The sequence below is a fragment of the Salvelinus namaycush genome, chromosome 7, assembly GCF_016432855.1.
Source record: "Salvelinus namaycush isolate Seneca chromosome 7, SaNama_1.0, whole genome shotgun sequence".
In the NCBI taxonomy this organism is placed as follows: domain Eukaryota; kingdom Metazoa; phylum Chordata; class Actinopteri; order Salmoniformes; family Salmonidae; genus Salvelinus; species Salvelinus namaycush.
Genome location: NC_052313.1, coordinates 59,917,716 through 59,938,298, shown reverse-complemented (window position 1 = coordinate 59,938,298; position 20,583 = coordinate 59,917,716). Strand labels below are relative to the sequence as shown.

The following is a 20,583-nucleotide window of genomic DNA, read 5'->3' as shown; positions in this document are numbered from 1 at the left end:
TCATCTCTGGTAGGATTCTCAGGGCAAACGTTGGAAGTCTCAACTACACCCTGTGGTGTAAAGTTTGTTTTTTTTTTTTTTACAACTTTTACTTCACTACACTTAAGAAAATTAGGTACTTTTTACTCCATACATTTTCCCTGACACCCAAAAGTACTCGTTACATTTTGAATGTTTAGCAGGACAGGAAAATGGTCTAATTCCCACACTTATCAAGAGAACATCCCTGGTCATCCCTGCTGCCTCTGATCTGACAGACTCACTGAACACATGCTTTGTTTGTAAATGGATGTCCAAGTGTTTAAGCGTGACCCTGGCTATCTGTAAAAAAATTAAATAAACAAGAACATGAGGCCTGGTTGGCCTAATAAGGAATTTAAAATAATTTACACTTGTACTTTTACTTCTGATACTTAAGTATATTGTATATATAGTCCAACCTATATATCCTACTATATATATTTATATATAGTATATAAATGTAATAAAATGTATGCACTCTACTGTAAGTCGCTCTGGATAAGAGCGTCTGCTAAATGACTAAAATGTAAATGTAAATGTATATTTAAAACCAAATACTTTTACTCAAGTACTATTTTACTGGGTGACTTTCACTTGAGTCATTTTCTATGAAGGCATCTTTACTTTTACTCAAGTATCTCAATTGGGTACTTTTTCCACCACTGCCTACACCTGTCTACCACAGGTAGGCCCACTTAATCCTGGACTGGCTCAACCTCCATTTCGAGATCATCAAGGTTCTCAAGAGATCATGTAGACCTATAAATATGATTACTCAGTTTGTATTCAGGAGACAAAAGGTACAGTTGAAGTCGGAAGTTTACATACACTTAGGTTGGAGTCATTAAAACTAGTTTTTCAACCACTCCACAAATTTATTGTTAACAAACTATAGTTTTGGCAAGTCGGTTTGGACATCTACTTTGTGCATGACAGGTAATTTTTCCAACAACTGTTTACAGACAGATTATTTCACTTATTGTACTCACTGTATCACAATTCCAGTGGGTCAAGTTTACATCCACTAAGTTGACTGTGCCTTTAAACAGCTTGGAAAATTCCAGAAAATTATGTCATGGCTTTAGAAGCTTCTGATAGGCTAATTGACATTTGAGTCAATTGGAGGTGTACCTCTGGATGTATTTCAAGGCCTACCTTCAAACTCAGTGCCTCTTTGCTTGACATCATGGGAAAATAAAAATAGCCAATTTTTTTGTAGACCTCCACAAGTCTGGTTCATCCTTGGGAGCAATTTCCAAATGCCTGAAGGTACCACATTCATCTTTACAAACAATAGTATGCAAGTATAAACACCATGAGACCACGCAGCCGTTATACCGCTCAGGAAGGAGATCCGTTCTGTCTCCTAGAGATGAACGTACTTTGGTGCGAAAAGTGCAAATCAATCCCACAACAACAGCAAAGGACCTTGTGAAGATGCTGGAGTAAACAGGTACAGAAGTATCTATATCCACAATAAAACAAGTCCTATATCGAAATAATCTGAAAGGCCGTTCAGCAAGGAAGAAGCCACTGGCCCAAAACTGCCAGAAAAAAGACAGACTACGGTTTGCAACTGCACATGGGAACAAAGATTGTACTTTTTTGAGAAATGTCCTCTGGTCTGATGAAACAAAAATATAACTGTTTGGTCATAATTACCATTGTTATGTTTGGAGGAAAAAGGGGGAGGCTTGCAAGCCGAAGAACACCATCCCAACCGTGAAGCACGGGGGTGGCAGCATCATGTTGTGGGGGTGCTTTGCTGCAGGAGGGACTGGTGCACTTCACAAAATAGATGGCATCATGAGGAAGGGGAATTATGTGGATATATTGAAGCAACATCTCAAGACATCAGTCAGGAAGTTAAAGCTTGGTCGCAAATGGGTCTTCCAAATGGACAATGACCCCAAGCATACTTCCAAAGTTGTGGCAAAATGGCTTAAGGACAACAAAATCAAGGTATTGGAGTGGCCATCACAAAGCCCTGACCTCAAATCCTATAAAAAATTTGTGGGCAGAAATGAAAAAGTGTGTGCGAGCAAGGAGGCCTTACAACCAGCTCTGTCAGGTGGAATGGGCCAAAATTCACCCAATTGATTGTGGGAAGCTTGTGGAAGGCTACACAAAACATTTGACCCAAGTTAAACAATTTAAAGGCAATGCTACCAAATACTAATTGAGTGTATGTAAACTTCTGACCCACTGGGAATGTGATGAAAGAAATAAAAGCTGAAATAAATCATTCTCTCTACTATTATTCTGACATTTCACATTCCTAAAATAAAGTGGTGATCCTAACTGACCTAAAACAGGGAATTTTTACTAGGATTAAATGTCAAGAATTGTGAAAAACTGAGTTTAAATGTATTTGGCTAAGGTGTATGTAAACTTCTGACTTCAACTGTATGTATACACCTTTGTTCGAGGTGTACACTCGGGACACAAATCTCTGAAGCGCCATTCTTACGCTTTCGCATCATTGCACTACATCTTAGCTCCAGGTCAGATTCTCTCCTGTGTGAATAAGTTGGTGTCTTTTTTAAGTCCCCAGTTGAGCAGCGGCGGTTCGTCCAATAGGAGAAGGGGGTAGCGGCATCTCAATACGACGACCGGAGTATGAGCGAGTGGGTGTGTTGAAAGGAAAGTAGTGGGCTTGTGGAAAGGAGTGAATCGAAAGCGCTGTGCTATAGGTTAGACTGAGTCAAAAGCGGTGCTATAGGTTAGACTGAGTCGAAAGCGCTGTGCTATAGGTTAGACTGAGTCGAAAGCGCTGTGCTATAGGTTAGACTGAGTCGAAAGCGCTGTGCTATAGGTTAGACTGAGTCGAAGGCGCTGTGCTATAGGTTAGACTGAGTCGAAAGCGCTGTGCTATAGGTTAGACTGTTTGATTGCACTGTGGGGGGTTTCTCTCTTCCTTTTCTTACCACACAACTACCATACATTCAGGGTTGGGGACTAACAGATTACATGTTATCCGTTACATGTAAAGGGATTACAAAAAACGGTAACTGCAATAAATTACCAGTAAAAATATTGTAATCAAATTACCGATACTTTTGAAAAACTAGAGGATTACTTTTAAATTCAGAAATTATTTTTGCTGGAAAAAAAAATAAAAAATTCTCAATGACATTCAAATCAGCATTGGAAAAAAGGCGCATGTTTAAGTTTGTTCCACCTGAGTGAGTCTGACCACAAATCAGAGACCACTATGATGACACACCAAATTATCCAACTTGAATAAACGCTTGGAGGTAAGGATGCCAGTAGTGGTGTAGTCTACAGTGATACGGATATCACTTATTATTGTTATCTACATAGCGCATTGATGTGAATCACACTGCTGCTCTCTCATTTAGCTATTTGCACCTTACGGATTGTGGTTGTTGAGGATGTCTGTTCAAAAATCTAAATGTGTATTTGAACCCAATAATGGTTTAATTCAAGAAGTTTAAGCTGCCTATCAATCATTGATTTTGAAACCAGTGGACAGCCAGTGAAAAATTCACTCTTGCAACAGCAGCACAATGTGGATCCAAGCCTATGGAATAAAAGTGGTGCTTTTAATGCTCAATCTAATTCATGCTGATAAAAATAAAAATCCATAGGCCTAATGGACACATGCTCAAACTTGCACACTTGTGATAGCCCCTTTTTAAGTCTGTTTAGGGACTTATACATTCTATATACACAGTACCAGTCAACGTTTGGACACACCTACTGATTCAAGGGTTTCTTTATTTTTACTATTTTCTACATTGTAGTATAATGAAGACATCAAAACTATGAAATAACACATAAGGAATCATGTAGTAACCCCCCAAAATTTTAAATAAATAAGTGTTAAACAAATCAAAATATATTTTATATTTTTCAAAGTAGCCACCCTTTGCCTTGACAGCTTTGCACACTCTTGGCAAAGCATGACATTCCACGAGCGCAGCATTTATTTTTCAACTCGAATCAATGAGTCCTCTGCGACAATAAAAAGTAGGGCTGGCTAATAAGTCCTTAGCTTTGGTGTCATGCTCTGGTAAAACTATTTGGCTAATCTATACTTCCATTTTTCCAAGTCCTATTCTTGAAGATCAAGGGGTATAACATTTATTGGAATGGCTGGAATTCTGATAGACTTTGGTTTTTAATGTAAAGATATAATTTAATCGTATTATTATATGTAGTAGAAAGCGATGGGTTAGAAGAAGCCTACATAACCAACCCATAAAGTAAAATTTAACATCCATATGTGGCCAGCTATGTAAACTTTAACATTGATTTATCCTGCAATAGATGTCATTCAATTGGCAACATACATTTGTATAATTCTAATGCCTCTTAAGGGGAAAGTAATCTAAAAGTAACGGAATGTAATCAGATTATGTTAACGAGTTTGGGGAATCCCAAAATTAAGTTACTGATTACAATTTTGGACAGGTACCTTGTAAAGGATTCCATTTAGAAAGTAACCTACCCAACCCTGCATACCATTAGCTACCATACCGCAAGAGTTTGGACTTCTATTTTTAAGCCAGAGGATGAGTCTGGGTTGTATTTTACTGTTAGTTTTACACAAATAATTGTACAGTTTCAGCTACAAAACTGACAACTCTTTATTTAAAAAAAAAAAAAATGATGGTGTGCTTCATGTGCTGTACGTTGGGCTCCCGAGTGGCTCAGCGGTCTAAGACACTGCATCTCGAGTACTAGAGGAGTCACTACAGAAACCCTGGTTTGAATCCAGGCTGTATCACAACCGGCTGTGATTTGTGCGCCACCCAAAAGGACTCCCATTGGCCCAGCGTCGTCCACGTTTGGCCGGTCATTGTAAATAAGATAGTTTTTCTTAACTGACGTGCCTAGTTAAATAAAGGTTTAAAAAAGTGCAGCTGTCACCTTGAAAATGGCTACTAGGTAGCTACTTCATACTAGGTTGCCATGGCTACTAGGTTGCCAGAGTAGTGCTTGTCAAGCGGGCGCGAAGGGCACTGTGTCCCTTTGTTGTTGACGTTCATGTTTACCCCATTGAGTAGTAGACTGTATACTGAACAGAAATAAAAGCAACATGCAACAATTTCATTGATTTTACTGAGTTACAGTTCATATGAGCAAATCGGTCAATTGAAAGAAATGGATTAGGCGCAAATCTATGGATTTCACGACCGGGAATGCAGATATGCATCTCTTGGTCCCAAATACCTTAAAAAAAAAAAAAAAAAAAAAAATGGGCCTCACAGTGGTCTTCAGGATCTCGTCAAAGTATTTTTGTGCATTCAAACTTCCATCGATAAAATGCAATCATGTTCGTTGACCGTAGTTTATGCCTGCCCATAACATAACACCACCATGGGGCACTCTGTTCACAACGTTATTAACATCAGCAAACCGCTCGCCCACACGACAGAAGCAGAATTTAACCTAGCATTAGACTGGGTCATAAATTATGGAGGTCTAATTTACGAAGATAGAGCCTGCTTTTACCATGATTAACACATTTCCCAATCTTCTCATCCTCTTCTTCATCTTTAATGTTGACGTTCAGCTCCAGTGTTTGACTGCAGTCTTCCAGCTTCACTGATGACATCTTTGGATCTTGCGGTGCAAACTGGGCTCCAATGTCACAATCAGGACCCAGTAACTGTAGGTTTGGACTCGGTGTGAAAGGAGAAAGGCAGGCTAGGTTTGTCCTCACTGTTAATCTGTCAACCCCGGATTGGATCCCAGTCCTAAATAGAAGTCTGAGATCAACTTCCTGGTCCTGTGCAGGCCACACCCCCTCCCATTGTACTGTATGTATGAACAGACTTTGAACAATGGCTTCCTAAAATGCTGTAGTGATAACTAACACGATAGGAAAGGTTGTGGTAGACGTGGCACATTACAGGTGAGTTCTTCGATTATGTTGAACGGCTGTTGGCATCCAATAAATGTTGCACTACCGCCACCTACTAGACTGGAGTATAACTCTTATACATTGCTTGAAAGTTATTTCATAGTTTTGATGTCTTCACTATTATTCTACAATGTAGAAAATAGTACAAAATAAAGATAAACCCTGGAATGAGTAGGTGTCCAAACCTTTGACTGGTACTGTACATTTATGTTAATCCAGTAGCATGAAATAACATGACCTTCTCATTGAAACAGTTCTACTGCAACTTTTCATGAACAGTGGGAAGTTGGAATGAACAACATACATTTAGTTAGATAGAACCTGCTCTTACCATGAGAAACAGATTTCCCAATCTTCTCCTCCTCTTCTTCATCTTTAATGTTGACATTCAGCTCCAGTGTTTGACTGCAGTCTTCCAGCTTCACTGATGCCATCTCTGGATCCTACAGTGCAAACTGGACCCCACTCTCACAATCAGGACTCAGCAACTGTAGGTTTCTACTCAGTGTGGAGGGAGAGAGGCAGGATGGGTTTGTTCTCACTGTTGATGATACCGGCCTCAGACTTAATCGGAGTCGGCCTGTAGTAATAATGAGCAACGACACAAAAATTGTCTTGACAGTTCTGCCGCTTTCTTTATTCTCTAAAATTCTATTTTTTCTTGATCAATGATCTAATTTCAATAGATCAGGTAGCTAAGCATTGACAACAAAACATGAATTAATTCACACTAGACACAAATTCCACACTAAATCACAACGTAAATACACTTAATCTAGAGTAGATGTCCTACATTTACATAAACGCATAAAAGACCCAAAACCATTTAGATTGCAGTTGTTGTTTTAAGCAGCACAATTAACTATTTTCTGGAATAACCTTGTCTTCACTGTATTATTTAAATCACAAAAAAAATATTGTATTTCCCGTTCACACCATAGTAACAATTATAGATAGAAAGAACTGAATGTGTCTGAATATTGCTACACATGTGAAAAACGGATAAACATTACATTCATCTTCAAACCAGTAGTGTAGCTGTGAATTTGTCTCTCTCGGATGCACGAGCACTGCCTGCACCGAAGTCCGTTGAAGCAGACCGAGTGGGCGCCACCATTTTACCAGCTTGTGAATTTTACACAAAACCAATATGTCAAACGCACTCAGAAATATCAAATACTTGTATTTTCTATTAAATTACTTTTACGAAATGATGTACAGTCACTCAGACAAACCCAGTCTCTAGTTTATGTGACTTGAAAAATAGATTTGATCACGTTCTTCACTCACTCGGCTTGACACAAAAATAGCACATAAAACCTTTACCAAACGTGATACAACTTCAAGTTATTTGTTACCTAGCATGTTATGACATGTTCTTTTGATATTAGAACGTTTAAATGTGCTATTACATACCAGTAGTAATACATTTGAAACCGACACAAAAGTTATCGTCTTGACAACACAGTTAAGGCGCCTGCCCGGAACTTCCTGTTCTCCCACTACCACCAAAGATGTATATGTGATACCACCGTGCAAATGTGACGTCGAAGATCTTTACAACTAAACTAAGATATACCACAGCCTGTCGTTTCCAACGGGAACAAATGAGTAATAGAGGGCAGAACAAGGAAAGAGAGTTGACCAGAGCCAAGCATGAGCTAGCGAGATCCTATTGGCGCGTTCTAGCACGCATCTGCAGATTTCCTTTAGGGAACGCCTACTCTGTGAAGTGCGCGTGTGCAATAACTCACTCTTTCTAAACAACGCGATTTTTAAAAACGTTGCAAAGGGTCAAGTCTACACAACTTAGTCCACTCTGTTCATAACATATTCTAGTTTTCGGAACAGAAAACTGTATCGAAATCAAATATTTCATCGATGAGGAAATGTGCAGAATTTCGACCAAAATCCATCTCGTTCCATCTTCTCCCACTGCCGGCCAATGGGCTTGTGGAAACGCAAAGCAGATGCTTCACATTTTTACATCCGGTGAAATATCTGTCTCATTGTTCTATCTGTGGCGATATCTTATTCTTCATGTACATTTCGGGCAGACTCTGTGTTGCGTATTGCTGCTTTTCGCAGGTCGGATTGTGGATTTTGGTCACAAACAACAACAAAAAACAGGTTAAAATCTTAAATGAGATATTTTGATATTAGAAAGTTTAAATGTGCTATTACATACGTAGTAATACATTTGAACCCGACACAAAAGTTATCTTCTTGACAACACAATTAAGGAGCCTTACTTTGTCCCTAAACGATCCTACAACAGGCCTTCCACCTGGGAGGATGGAATCCCTTCTCTCAAAACTTCCTGTAGATCTTCTGCACAAAAATCTCTCACAATGTTTTACCTGTTTTATTTTTTTCGTGGTTCGCAGGTAGCCTAATGGTTAGAGTGTTGGGCCAGTAACCGAAAGGTTGCTGGATCAAATCCCCAAGCTGACATGGTAACAATCTGTCGTTCTGCCCCTGAGCAAGGCAGTTAACCCACTGTTCCCCGGGCGCCGAAGACGTGGATGTCGATTAAGGCAGCCCTACGCACCTCTCTGATTCAGTGGGGTTGGGTTAAATGCAGAAGACACATTTCAGTTGAACCATTTCCCTGTTTCTCTGCAGCTGCAACTGCCACATGTACTTTCCGCTCCATCGGTGCCGTTGATCAGAAATCCAACCATACTAAAACTCATCCTCTCTTCAAGCCTACTCACTGGGAGGCTCTCACCCGACTCTCTCACCCTTGGGATACCCTCTTCACTGCTTCAGCGTGCTTCAGCCCCACTCGAACTCTGGCAATCTCAACCTGTCTCTCTCACAAGGCACTTTCGGTCCCCTGCTGCATGAAAACCCCCAGTTGACACACAGTGATTTCTGTATCTCAACTGTACACTCCCTCTTACTATGCCCTCCTGCACTTTCCTCACATCGTGGGATCCCTCTTCTACACACTGCTGCAACATGTCCAAATCCTTGGCACCTAAAGCACCGTAGCGGAGCGGATTCAGAACATAGGCCCTCACGGAATACCTAATCTAACCTGACCTTATCAGGTAGCAACTCTGTCAAAGCTCAACAAGACAGACATGCTTTTCTGTCTCACCATTGCCACCGGTCTCTGTCTCACCAAATGTCAGGTGTCACAAACACTAGGAATATTCCTTTTCATTTGATCCACTTCTACACTCAACCCCATTTATTAACCCCCATTGATTACCCTTTTTTGTCCTTTACCCAGCTTTACCCGACGTATGGGTCTTCCAAAAAGCAGGAATCCACTCTTTCCAAAATGATCACCGGTAGGAGTCTCAGGGCAAACGTTAGACATCTCTACCACATCCTGGACAGGCTCAGGAAGGTCCACCACATCCTGGACAGGCTCAGGAAGGTCCACCACATCCTGGACAGGCTCAGGAAGGTCCACCACATCCTGGACAGGCTCAGGAAGGTCCACCACATCCTGGACAGGCTCAGGAAGGTCCACCACATCCTGGACAGGCTCAACTTCAGAGCCCTCACAACTGCCGACTGACTCCATTTCGAGACCATCAAAGTTCTCAACAGCGCATGAAGACCTATACGTCAGATTACTTGGTTTGTATTCAGGAGATGCAGGTATGTACTCAATATTAGGTATGTACACAGGAGACGACAGTGGCGATCGGTGCCGTTTAAGATGAGGAAGGATGATCATTTATATTTTATTTCTATAACAGTATATTGGATGACTGTCATTCATATTCCATTCACCCATCTCAATGTAACATCAATAGGTGTAGGCTACTACATGATACTAACATTTTCCCTGTATCCATCATGTGGCTGCTACAACCTAGCCTATGAATGAAAGTTTACAATGTAGGTAAGTACATAGGTTGAGAGAATTTTGAGTAATCAAGGTGACAGATAGTGACACATTCAAAACCGCCTTGCACACTCTTGCCTGCATCTAGCTGATCTAGGGTGTAATTAAGACCTTTACATACGTATATTTATCATACCTATCTAACTAATTCTACTTAAGCGATTGTGCTCCATGAAACACTCCCCTAACTTGTTTATACCTGTCAGCGACTCACAGTGATGGAACAAAATGGAGTAGCATGCTAAGACGTGTCCATCTCCATTCCTTTCAACTCTCCTCCTCTGAAACGATTGGGAGTAATATTCAAACAAACCCATGACATTTTATTTTATTACAAGCAAATGTTAGGATACACGATATACCAGACTCACACATGATATACCAGACTCACACATGATATACCAGACTCATAGATGACATACCAGACTCATTGGCTCCACGTTCTGATACACAGCTAGAATTCTCATTCTTACACAGAAGTGAGGAATATTCTCTAATTAAGGCAGTTGTAGTAAGTCTGGATCACATGCCAGTATATTGGACAACCACATGCATATTATCTGACACACTTACAGTATATAATGCAGTGTAAAATATACACTGAGCTTACCAAACATTAGTACTTGTACTGAGTTAAAAATCTTTCTTTAAATCTGTCATCTACTGATTGAAGAGACGTCAATAAGGGATCATAGCTTTCACCTGATCCGTCTATGTCATGGAAATATTTTGTATACTCAGTGTATATTCATACCCAAGGCACAAGACAAAAGCTATTTTAAGAGTACTACAAGCACCTTCTCATCTCTTTAAGACAGTGTGCAAGTATTTTGTTAGATGTCATTAACCCTTTATAATGCTGTTCATTTGGTCCGCTCGTGGCCAAACTAGATCAGACAGTCTTATGTATTATTTCTTAACAATATCTAAATGCATTTCACCCATCATTTTTTCCCCTCCATGCTTTCATAGGTCATTGTCAGGCGGAATGAGGTTCTATATTGTTTGAATAAGACTCTGGACATCTGGAAAACAGCTCCACATGCAAAAAGCCACTTGCACAAAAATAATCAATTAAAAAGTGAGAAAAGATTAACACGTTATTACTGAGTACCCGAGGACGTCAAAGACTAAAATACTGGAACAGACAGTATTTTGAGTCTGACACATTTATACGATTCATTTGGGCACTTGTTAAGGTTAATATCGGTTTCAGCGTTGCTCGTCGGGCTGCAAACCTCCAGTAACTTTCTGAAAATCCCAGGTTTCTAGAAACCCAGAAATGGAAGATCCCCAGAATCAATAGGGAATAAGCAGGACATCCGGAGAGCCAGGGAATTTTCCAGAGTTTCTGGAACTTTGGGAAAGCTACTGGAAATTTTGTTCGGTGTCGCCCCCTTGGTACTCGGAGGTCTACTTGCGTCCGACAGTCTCAGCCAGTTTCTTCAGTCTCTTCTTCAGTTCCAGAGGAAACTTCTCATAACATTTCTTACACACAGGCTTCATGTCAAACTCCACAAACTTGTTCCTGTCAACAGAGGACAGGGGAGACACAGTCAGTATTTTGTAATGCATTTTGGGCTCCATTGTGTATGAAATGTGCTTTACGAATAATTATTTTAAATGTTTTTGTATTCTCATGAACAGCAGCACATGCAGGTGTCTATCCTTAGCAAGGTACACTATGATCACACAACTAGCATGACAGGACAGGAATACAGTCAGATGTACTGAAGTGGAACCAACACTAAATATTGTATTTTTAAGGGAAATGACCTCCATATCATATGAATATGGCAGATTACACATTTGATCACAACGTGTGCATCCCAAATGGCACCCTATTCCCTTTATAGTGCACTACATTGGACCAGGGCCCACAGGTTGTCATTTGGGACTCAGCCATTGTCACATAACAGAGCAATGACAGGACAATGACAAAACAGATCAAGCAAACTGGAGGAGAAAACAAGAGGAAAGACAATAAGAGGAAAAGATAAATGAAGAGTGACTTGGAAGTGGAATTACTAACCAATAGATGGAAATTAGAGAATAGTGAAGATGACAGGAAGTGGAATTACTAACCAATAGATGGAAATGAGAGGATAGTGAAGATGACAGGAAGTGGAATTACTAACCAATAGATGGAAATGAGAGGATATTGAAGACAGGAAGTGGAATTACTAACCAATAGATGGAAATGAGGATAGTGAAGATGACAGGAAGTGGAATTACTAACCAATGGATGAAAATGAGCGAGAAGAGGATAGTGAAGATGAAAGGAAGAGGACTGGAAAAGTCTACAGACAGATAACAGGTTTCTTTTTGCGGTCTTTTGAGGCGTCCCTCTCGCGTCGGGCCAGTCTGCGTTTCAGCTCCTCAGGCATCCGCTCGTAACAGTGCTTACATACAGGCTTCAGATCTACCTCTACAAACTTGTCTCTGTTACACCAGAGGAAGGGGAGGGAGAGAGAAGAGAAAACAGAGGATGGAAAAAGCACAGGGTGGAGAAGTGAGAAGACTAGAGAAATAAGAGGAAAAACAGATTGTGTCCAATAGGAGGAAGGTTAGAGAAAACACAGAACTTTATAGGGAATAGGGTGTCATTTGGGACGCACACAGATTGAAAGGAAGGCAGGACAACGACAGACAGGAAGAGCCAAAGGGTTAGGAAAGAGCCCAGTATAATACCACTGATATATAATCATGTAATAACAACGTACTTGAGGGTGAGCTTGGTGTTGCAGGTGGCGCAGGAGAAGCAGTTCACACACCATGCTTTGTTCAGGGCTGACACCACTACAGGAGGAACAGAAAGTCCATTATGGCTTTAGATCGTTCTAAAACAATTCATTAAACATGAAAAACAGTTGATGCTTACCATCTCCTTCAATCACTCTGTTGCAGTGGTAGCACACATCACCAAAGAGCTAGAGGGTTGAGACACAGGCAGAGATGAGCATTTCATTCACCAAACATACACTACTTGATTTAACCATTATCAAACTTTACATTTCAGTCAGTGCCAGCCAGAACAACATGCAATAACGGTGTTACTCAGCAACCCTATTGTATGAACGTTGAGGGACATGAGCCCCATGGGACCTGTCAAATATAGTGCATTACATAGGGAATAGGGTACCATTTACCTGGATGTAGTGGGTCTCACAGTCAGATCATAGCTTTATTACCTGGTTGTAGTGGGTTTCACAGTCAGTTCATAGCTTTATTACCTGGTTGTAGTGGGTCTCACAGTCAGATCATAGCTTTATTACCTGGTTGTAGTGGGTCTCACAGTCAGTTCATAGCTTTATTACCTGGTTGTAGTGGGTCTCACAGTCAGATCATAGCTTTATTACCTGGTTGTAGTGGGTCTCACAGTCAGATCATAGCTTTATTACCTGGTTGTAGTGGGTCTCACAGTCAGTTCATAGCTTTATTACCTGGTTGTAGTGGGTCTCACAGTCAGATCATAGCTTTATTACCTGGTTGTAGTGGGTCTCACAGTCAGATCATAGCTTTATTACCTGGTTGTAGTGGGTCTCACAGTCAGATCATAGCTTTATTACCTGGTTGTAGTGGGTCTCACAGTCAGATCATAGCTTTATTACCTGGTTGTAGTGGGTCTCACAGTAGGCCAAACCCTTCCTCTCATAGTGGCGGTGTCCAAGGAACGGCTTCTCACACTTAGCACACACAAAATGCTGCAAACACAGGCAACATCACATGTTAGCATGGCTAATGGCTAACTGTAGTCACAGGGAAGTAGCACCCCAAGTTAGCATGGCTAATAGCTAACTCTTGTCACAGGCAGACACCACTACACATGCGTTAACATATTGCTAACTCTACTTACAGGCACAAGCAGTTAAGTAAGCTAACTTGGCTAACTCTAGTCAGCTGCCATCAGGGCACGTATTCACAAAGCGTATCAGTGAAGGAGTGCTGATCTAGGATCAGGTGATCTACCTGTACATATGTTCTTCATTATGATCTTAAAGGTCATGAACAGTCAAATAAAAATCCATGTTTTTCATGAAACTGGATGATATTTGAATGAAACCAGGTCAAAGTATGAAAAATGACAGTTGCTCCTACATTGATAAAGTCATAAAGCTACTGGTCCCCTCCCCCATGTCAAACACTTGGATTCATTGTTAAGGGGTTAGGGTGACATCACCCTAACTCTTTTTAATACACCAATGGTAAAATGATATTCTCTTACCTAATTTAAAATAAGTACCGCTTTGTAACCAACATCGGAGAAGGCGTGTTTGTGGAGGGGCGTGGTTTATACAGCTACTCTACTGGTGCCAAAATTGGACTGTAAGGTGTCATCAAATATAATTAAACGTTCACACTATTCATCTATGGTAAAGACACTCATGTCCCCTTTTATCTGTGCCTGGTGCTAGCTAGTTACTGGCTAGCTGGGTCTTCATCTGTTTCTGGTGTTAGCTGGGTCTTCATCTGTGTCTGGTGTTAGCTAGTTACGGGCTAGCTAGGTCTTCATCGGTGTCTGGTGTTAGCTAGTTACGGGCTAGCTGGGTCTTCATCTGTGTCTGGTGTTAGCTAGTTACTGGCTAGCTAGATCTTCATCTGTGTCGGGTGTTAGCTAGTTACTGGCTAGCTAGGTCTTCATCTGTGTCGGGTGTTAGCTAGTTACTGGCTAGCTAGGTCTTCATCTGTGTCGGGTGTTAGCTAGTTACTGGCTAGCTAGATCTTCATCTGTGTCTGGTGTTAGCTGGGTCTTCATCTGTGTCTGGTGTTAGCTGGGTCTTCATCTGTGTCTGGTGTTAGCTGGGTCTTCATCTGTGTCTGGTGTTAGCTGGGTCTTCATCTGTGTCTGGTGTTAGCTGGGTCTTCATCTGTGTCTGGTGTTAGCTGGGTCTTCATCTGTGTCTGGTGTTAGCTGGGTCTTCATCTGTGTCTGGTGTTAGCTGGGTCTTCATCTGTGTCTGGTGTTAGCTGGGTCTTCATCTGTGTCTGGTGTTAGCTGGGTCTTCATCTGTGTCTGGTGTTAGCTGGGTCTTCATCTGTGTCTGGTGTTAGCTGGGTCTTCATCTGTGTCTGGTGTTAGCTGGGTCTTCATCTGTGTCTGGTGTTAGCTGGGTCTTCATCTGTGTCTGGTGTTAGCTGGGTCTTCATCTGTGTCTGGTGTTAGCTGGGTCTTCATCTGTGTCTGGTGTTAGCTAGGTCTTCATCTGTGTCTGGTGTTAGCTAGGTCTTCATCTGTGTCTGGTGTTAGCTAGGTCTTCATCTGTGTCTGGTGTTAGCTAGTTACGGGCTAGCTAGGTCTTCAGCCAGCATGGAACGGGGTTGTTAGAAACTCAGACGCCGTTGTCATGTCAACACATCCGTCAGTGCTGCTGTGAACCACATCATAACAGACATGCCAAATGGGAGAGGTAGTAAAATGTATCACCACATTTGCTTGAGATGATTTTACTGCAACACTGTATCCAAGTTGCTTGACATAGGGGTTTCAAAGAGCTGTCAGTCAAGGAGAGCTCACAAGTATAAGCTCTCCACTCAGCCTGTCTTTTCAAACTTCTTGGTAGTTAGACCACATTGAGCATTTCTATCCAAAACAAATATTATGGGGGATATTTTAGTCACTCAAAATGCTATTTTACATGGGAATCAGAATGACTGTTTGGGACCTTTAAAGACTAAACTAACCCTATATCAGCCCTACTCTGAGAGCTTTATGAATACAACTGGCCCAAGTAACTCAATGGGGCTTGGTCAGAAAGATGCATGACACACACACAGCAGTCATTCAGGACAGACAGCGGAACAATGGCCTCTAGTGGAGAGAATGTTAACTGCAGGCAGGCCAGGCACTGTAGACTACTTGTAGTGTATTCATCAGCACTGTAAAGTTGTGAGATATTAAAGTGCAACAATGTGTTTAGGCACCCACACCCATGTATTTCTGGCTAAGAAGAACTTATCTGTGAATGCGGTAATGGTGTGCCTCTTGTTTCTATTGACATATGACGGGTGTATGTGGCTGAAGAGTGTAGTTGTGTAGCTCGCTATGCAATGTTGTTTCCTGCAGTGCAGTTTCTATGTGTGGGAGGAGAAAGCCCTCCTTTCTCCTTGGATGTGTCCCAAATGGCACCCTATTCCCTACATAGGGCCCTAACTCTGACCAGAACACTATGGGCTCTAGTTAAAGTAGTGCACTACATAGGGACTACTGCCATTTGGGACATAACCCCTTCTCACCATGTTAAAGTGCCACTCGCAGTAGGCATAGCCCTTACATTCATAGTAGGGATGGCCCTGGAACGATCGCTCACATACACTACACCCAAAGTGCTGGGAGAGGAAGAGGGAGGAAGAGAAGAGAAGAGAAGAGAAGAGGGATAAAAGAAGCCACAAAGATGAGGATGTAGAGAAAAATAAAGTATGAAGGAATGTGTTGGAAGGAAAAGAAAGGTGTGGAGAGTATAAAAATTATAAAAATGTAACATATCATTTCTTTGTAAAAGCTTACTCAGCAAACATCTGACTAAACCATCACATTGGAGTCCAAATATGTCTAAAATACCACTAGAGCCCATCATGTCATTTCTGACCACACACCTCGACGTGCCACTGCTTGCCCATGGCGTTGACCACGCGTCCCTCGATGGGCCTTCTGCAGGCGCCACAGATCGGCACCCCCATCTTATCATGGCAGGGAAGACAGTACAGCTCTCCCTTCAGCTCCCTGGCATCTGCTGTCAGCTCCTTACTACAGGGAGAAAGAAGGAACAAGTATTACTACAGCTCCTTACTACAGGGAGAAAGAAGGAACAAGTATTACTACAGCTCCTTACTACAGGGAGAAAGAAGGAACAAGTATTACTACAGCTCCTTACTACAGGGAGAAAGGAGGAACAAATATTACTACAGCTCCTTACTACAGGGAGAAAGAAGGAACAAATATTACTACAGCTCCTTACTACAGGGAGAAAGAAGGAACAAGTATTACTACAGCTCCTTACTACAGGGAGAAAGGAGGAACAAATATTACTACAGCTCCTTACTACAGGGAGAAAGGAGGAACAAATATTACTACAGCTCCTTACTACAGGGAGAAAGGAGGGACAAACATTATACACCATTATATTACACACAAACAACAGTGCTTTTGAAGCAACACTCTTGCTTTCATTATTCCAAATAGTGACTGAACCACATAATGGAATCAGGAACACATCATGTCAGATATCAGGGGGGAGCTGTGAAGCGTACTGACCCACAGTTGTTGCAGTTGAAGTGGTCGGGGTGGTAGGGGTCGTTCTTAAAGATGAGAGGGCTATCCTCGATGATGGCATGGCATTTCTGACAGATGTACTTCCCCAGACCTCGAGCCTTCTCACGGTTATGGCAGGGCCGACATAGGTGCCTGGGCAGGGACAAAAAGCAGGATGTACATCCAACATGTCTGGCTGGGCCAAACAAAGCAGGGAAAGGGTGGACACAGTAGAAGTTTCTCCTACACTTTATTTACAGTGTTGGAAAAGTATTGGCCTCCTTTCTGATGTTCTCTTGCATATTGTTGATACTGAATGTTACCAGATCTTCAACCAAAACCTGATATTAGATAAAGGGAACCTGAGTTTACAAATATCAACAAACTGAGACAATCAGAGACGGGGTAAATACTCTCACAGCACTGTATTATACAAACATACTACTGAGAGAGTTGATTTGTGATTGGTTAAATAGTCATCTACCATGGTATAATGTGCAGTGTGACTGGCTGGGGACGCCCCTGTATAATGTGCAGTGTGATTGGTTGGAGATTCACCTGCCAGCGTTCTTGACGAAGCCGACGTCAGCGAGCACAGCCTGGCAGATATCACAGCAGAAACAATCAGGATGCCAGCTGTTGTTCATGGCCTTGATCACACGGCCAATGATGAACTCCCCTGAGAACACCGACCCACCAATACAACATGAGAACACCGACCCACCAATACAACATGAGAACACCGACCCACCAATACAACATGAGAACACCCACCCACCAATACAACATGAGAACACCCACCCACCAATACAACATGAGAACACCGACCCACCAATACAACATGAGAACACCCACCCACCAATACAACATGAGAACACCCACCCACCAATACAACATGAGAACACCCACCCACCAATACAACATGAGAACACCGACCCACCAATACAACCTGAGAACACCCACCCACCAATACAACATGAGAACACCCACCCACACAGTGGATTTACAAAGAGATTTGGTGTGTGTGTGTATATGCGTGTGTGTATATGTATGTGTATGTATATGTGTGTGTGTGTGTGTGTGTGTGTGTGTGTGTGTGTGTATGTATGTATATGTATGTGTGTGTATGTATTGGTGCGTATGTATGTGGGTGTGTGTATGTATATGTGTGTGTGTGTGTGTATATTGGTGCGTATGTATGTGTGTGTGTGTGTGTGTGTATGTGTGTGTATGTGTGTGTATATGTGTGTGTGTACTCACCACACTGGTGGCAGCAGGGAGCGAAGAGCATCTGAAAGTCATGTTCACAGTATTTCCTGCCTTCAAACTGTCAGGAGAAAACTATGACATTTAACAAGGGTGCTTCACTCACACAATAAACCCAAACATTGAACAGTTTGACATTTGAATAGCGGCAACTTTCCTCAAATTCCCCAGTGTTCCAGAAATCCTGGAGGGAATAAACCGGAAATGCAGAATCCCCCAAACATGATTTTTGGAAAACCTGGGAATTTGTGTGGAAATGACAGGAATTGTGCATCCCTACATGTGATGCCCTGTGTTAGTCTACCTCATAGAAGAGCCCCTCGGGGAACTGCTGGAAGCACTGTGCGCAGACGAAGCAGCCCTCGTGGTACAGCTCCCCGTTGCTGTTGACGATCTTCTCTGCCGGGGCGAAGCCGCTCTTACAGCGCTCGCACGACGCGTTTGCCAGGGCGTTCGCCATGTTGCTACGGTGACAAAAATGAAAGTATGAAGATCAGAACAGACGACAACTCCAGAATTATTTGCTGCTGTTCTGTTGATCCTGACACAGCAATCCCTGTGAAATTAGCCCCAATATGTTTGTGGTCTCAACTGACTGCAGTCATTGGCAAGGAGTTGGCACAATAACGACAAGAGACTGGCACTCTGGCTACCACACAGCAGCAGATTCTCCTGCAGGGGGCTTGAATAGGGGAATGCAATGTGAAAGAAATCCAAGGAGAAAGTTATTCCAATAGAGAACTGCTGGGCTGTTGGAAATCTGCCTTGAGTGTCTACAGAAACAGCACTGGCAAAGGTCAATATATTTTCCTCTACTACAGATCAGTGTTTTACAGAGTGGGGTGTTCATCCCAAATGGCACTCTATTCCCTATATAGTGGACTAATTTTAACCACATCCCTATGGCTGGTTAAAGGTAGTGCACTACATAGGTAATAGGGAGCCTTTTGGGACAGAAAGACAAGCTTGGTTTTAGGGGCGGGGCCTTGTCCCTCAGACAGTCCCTTACTCAAATCATATTACTCAGAGCACCGCTGTCCCCATGGAGACACACACGTTGCTCAGGGTCTGTCTCCTAATTTGGTCATCTGAGAGCAGTCAGAGAGACATGATAGATCATAGCTGTCTGATGGTATTCAGTGTTGGTTTATCACGTAATTGATCAGAGACACGTACTGTACCGTGTCGCCTCAACACTCATTGGCTTATTCCTACACCCCAAATCAAGTGCCAAAAAATTACAACATGGTCTACAAATAGACCGTGTGTAATGATCCAAATAATCAAACTTGTTTACATTTTAAAATAGATTGAATGTTTCGCCCTAAAAGTGTTATAGAAACTAACCAACTAAGAGGCGAACGTTCCAAGCTAGAGAGAAAAACAGAGTTTGAAGTAGCTAACGTTAGCAAGTTCACAACACACGTCCACTCACTTGACGTTACTAGCCTGCTGTAGCAGTCAGGTTAGCGAACTAAATAGTTAACTTTATTTAAAAGTTATTTAATGCTTCAAGCCGATTCCCACGCCCATCATTAAAAAAAATCACTAGAGGTGTTACACTTTATCACATACTTAGATACAGTACTGCACCGAACAAATTAGCTAACGTTAGCTGCCCAGCTAGCTATTAGCATGGTAACGTGCTGTGAAATTCGAGTGTTCATACTTGGATGCGAGCTCTTACCTGCCCGTCATTTCTACTACTCCCAGCATCACCTATCAACACCACCGTTTCAGAAACGTATCGGCGTTTCCCCTGGGTCTTCAAATGGGACGAGTAATGGATTGATCCGAGCGGCGACTCCTAGCCAACTAGCAATTTTTTTTCCTCCAGAATCTTGGTGGAGCCACCCTTTCCTTGGTAGCTGGCGTTTTCTAACGAAAAGGAACGAAATAGCGCCCTCTAACGGCTATTACACTGATAGCACTCCTGTTGCACTGACTGCAGCGTCCCTAAAGTTCTTCTGAACCAGGGGTGGACGACATACATCCCCCTGGCCGGCGGGAGGTTTGAATAAAAATATTAACGCTTTGGGGGGGGAATTATTTTTTTGTGGTAAAAAAACAAACACTCCAGGCCACTCGTGAACGTCTAAAACTAGATAAATAGAAATGATAATGGACCTTTACATTTTCACATAACTGCAGTTTTTCTGAATTTTGAAATTCTGATGTGGCCCTTGAGACATATTCCCACTCCTGTTCTAGACCCCTAACAAGCTGTTACAATACTTTGAATATGCATCACACCTCTGCAATGACTGGATAGACATGTCTGAATGA

General features: G+C 42.0%; 1 protein-coding gene and 1 long non-coding RNA gene across 2 annotated transcripts; both read right to left on the bottom strand.

The window, feature by feature from the left end:
• Positions 1 to 5,329: 5,329 nt before the first annotated feature.
• Positions 5,330 to 8,010, bottom strand: LOC120051551. Its single transcript, XR_005477285.1, has 3 exons — positions 6,928 to 8,010; positions 6,246 to 6,494; positions 5,330 to 5,747 (listed from the first exon to the last, which is right to left on the bottom strand). It is a non-coding gene; the product is annotated as an uncharacterized LOC120051551 (long non-coding RNA).
• A 2,074-nt stretch (positions 8,011 to 10,084) lies between these two features.
• LOC120051549 (LIM and senescent cell antigen-like-containing domain protein 1) lies at positions 10,085 to 20,190 on the bottom strand. Its single transcript, XM_038998491.1, has 10 exons — positions 19,985 to 20,190; positions 18,602 to 18,761; positions 18,292 to 18,358; positions 17,590 to 17,710; positions 17,035 to 17,184; positions 16,377 to 16,527; positions 13,394 to 13,486; positions 12,664 to 12,712; positions 12,506 to 12,581; positions 10,085 to 11,310 (listed from the first exon to the last, which is right to left on the bottom strand). The coding sequence occupies exons 1-10, from the start codon at positions 20,011 to 20,013 to the stop codon at positions 11,196 to 11,198; spliced, it is 1,011 nt and encodes a 336-aa protein (XP_038854419.1). The 5' UTR covers positions 20,014 to 20,190; the 3' UTR covers positions 10,085 to 11,195.
• Between the last annotated feature and the right edge of the window lie 393 nt (positions 20,191 to 20,583).

Excerpts from the sequence above, each read along its gene's own strand:
- LOC120051549 (XM_038998491.1), bottom strand. The coding sequence starts at position 20,013 with ATGCTGGGAGTAGTAGAAATGACGGGCAG. Across the intron at positions 18,359-18,601 it reads CCGAGGGGCTCTTCTATGAG|TTTGAAGGCAGGAAATACTG; the intron begins GTAGACTAACAC and ends TTCTCCTGACAG. Across the intron at positions 17,185-17,589 it reads TTCGTCAAGAACGCTGGCAG|GCACCTATGTCGGCCCTGCC; the intron begins GTGAATCTCCAA and ends GTCCCTGCCCAG.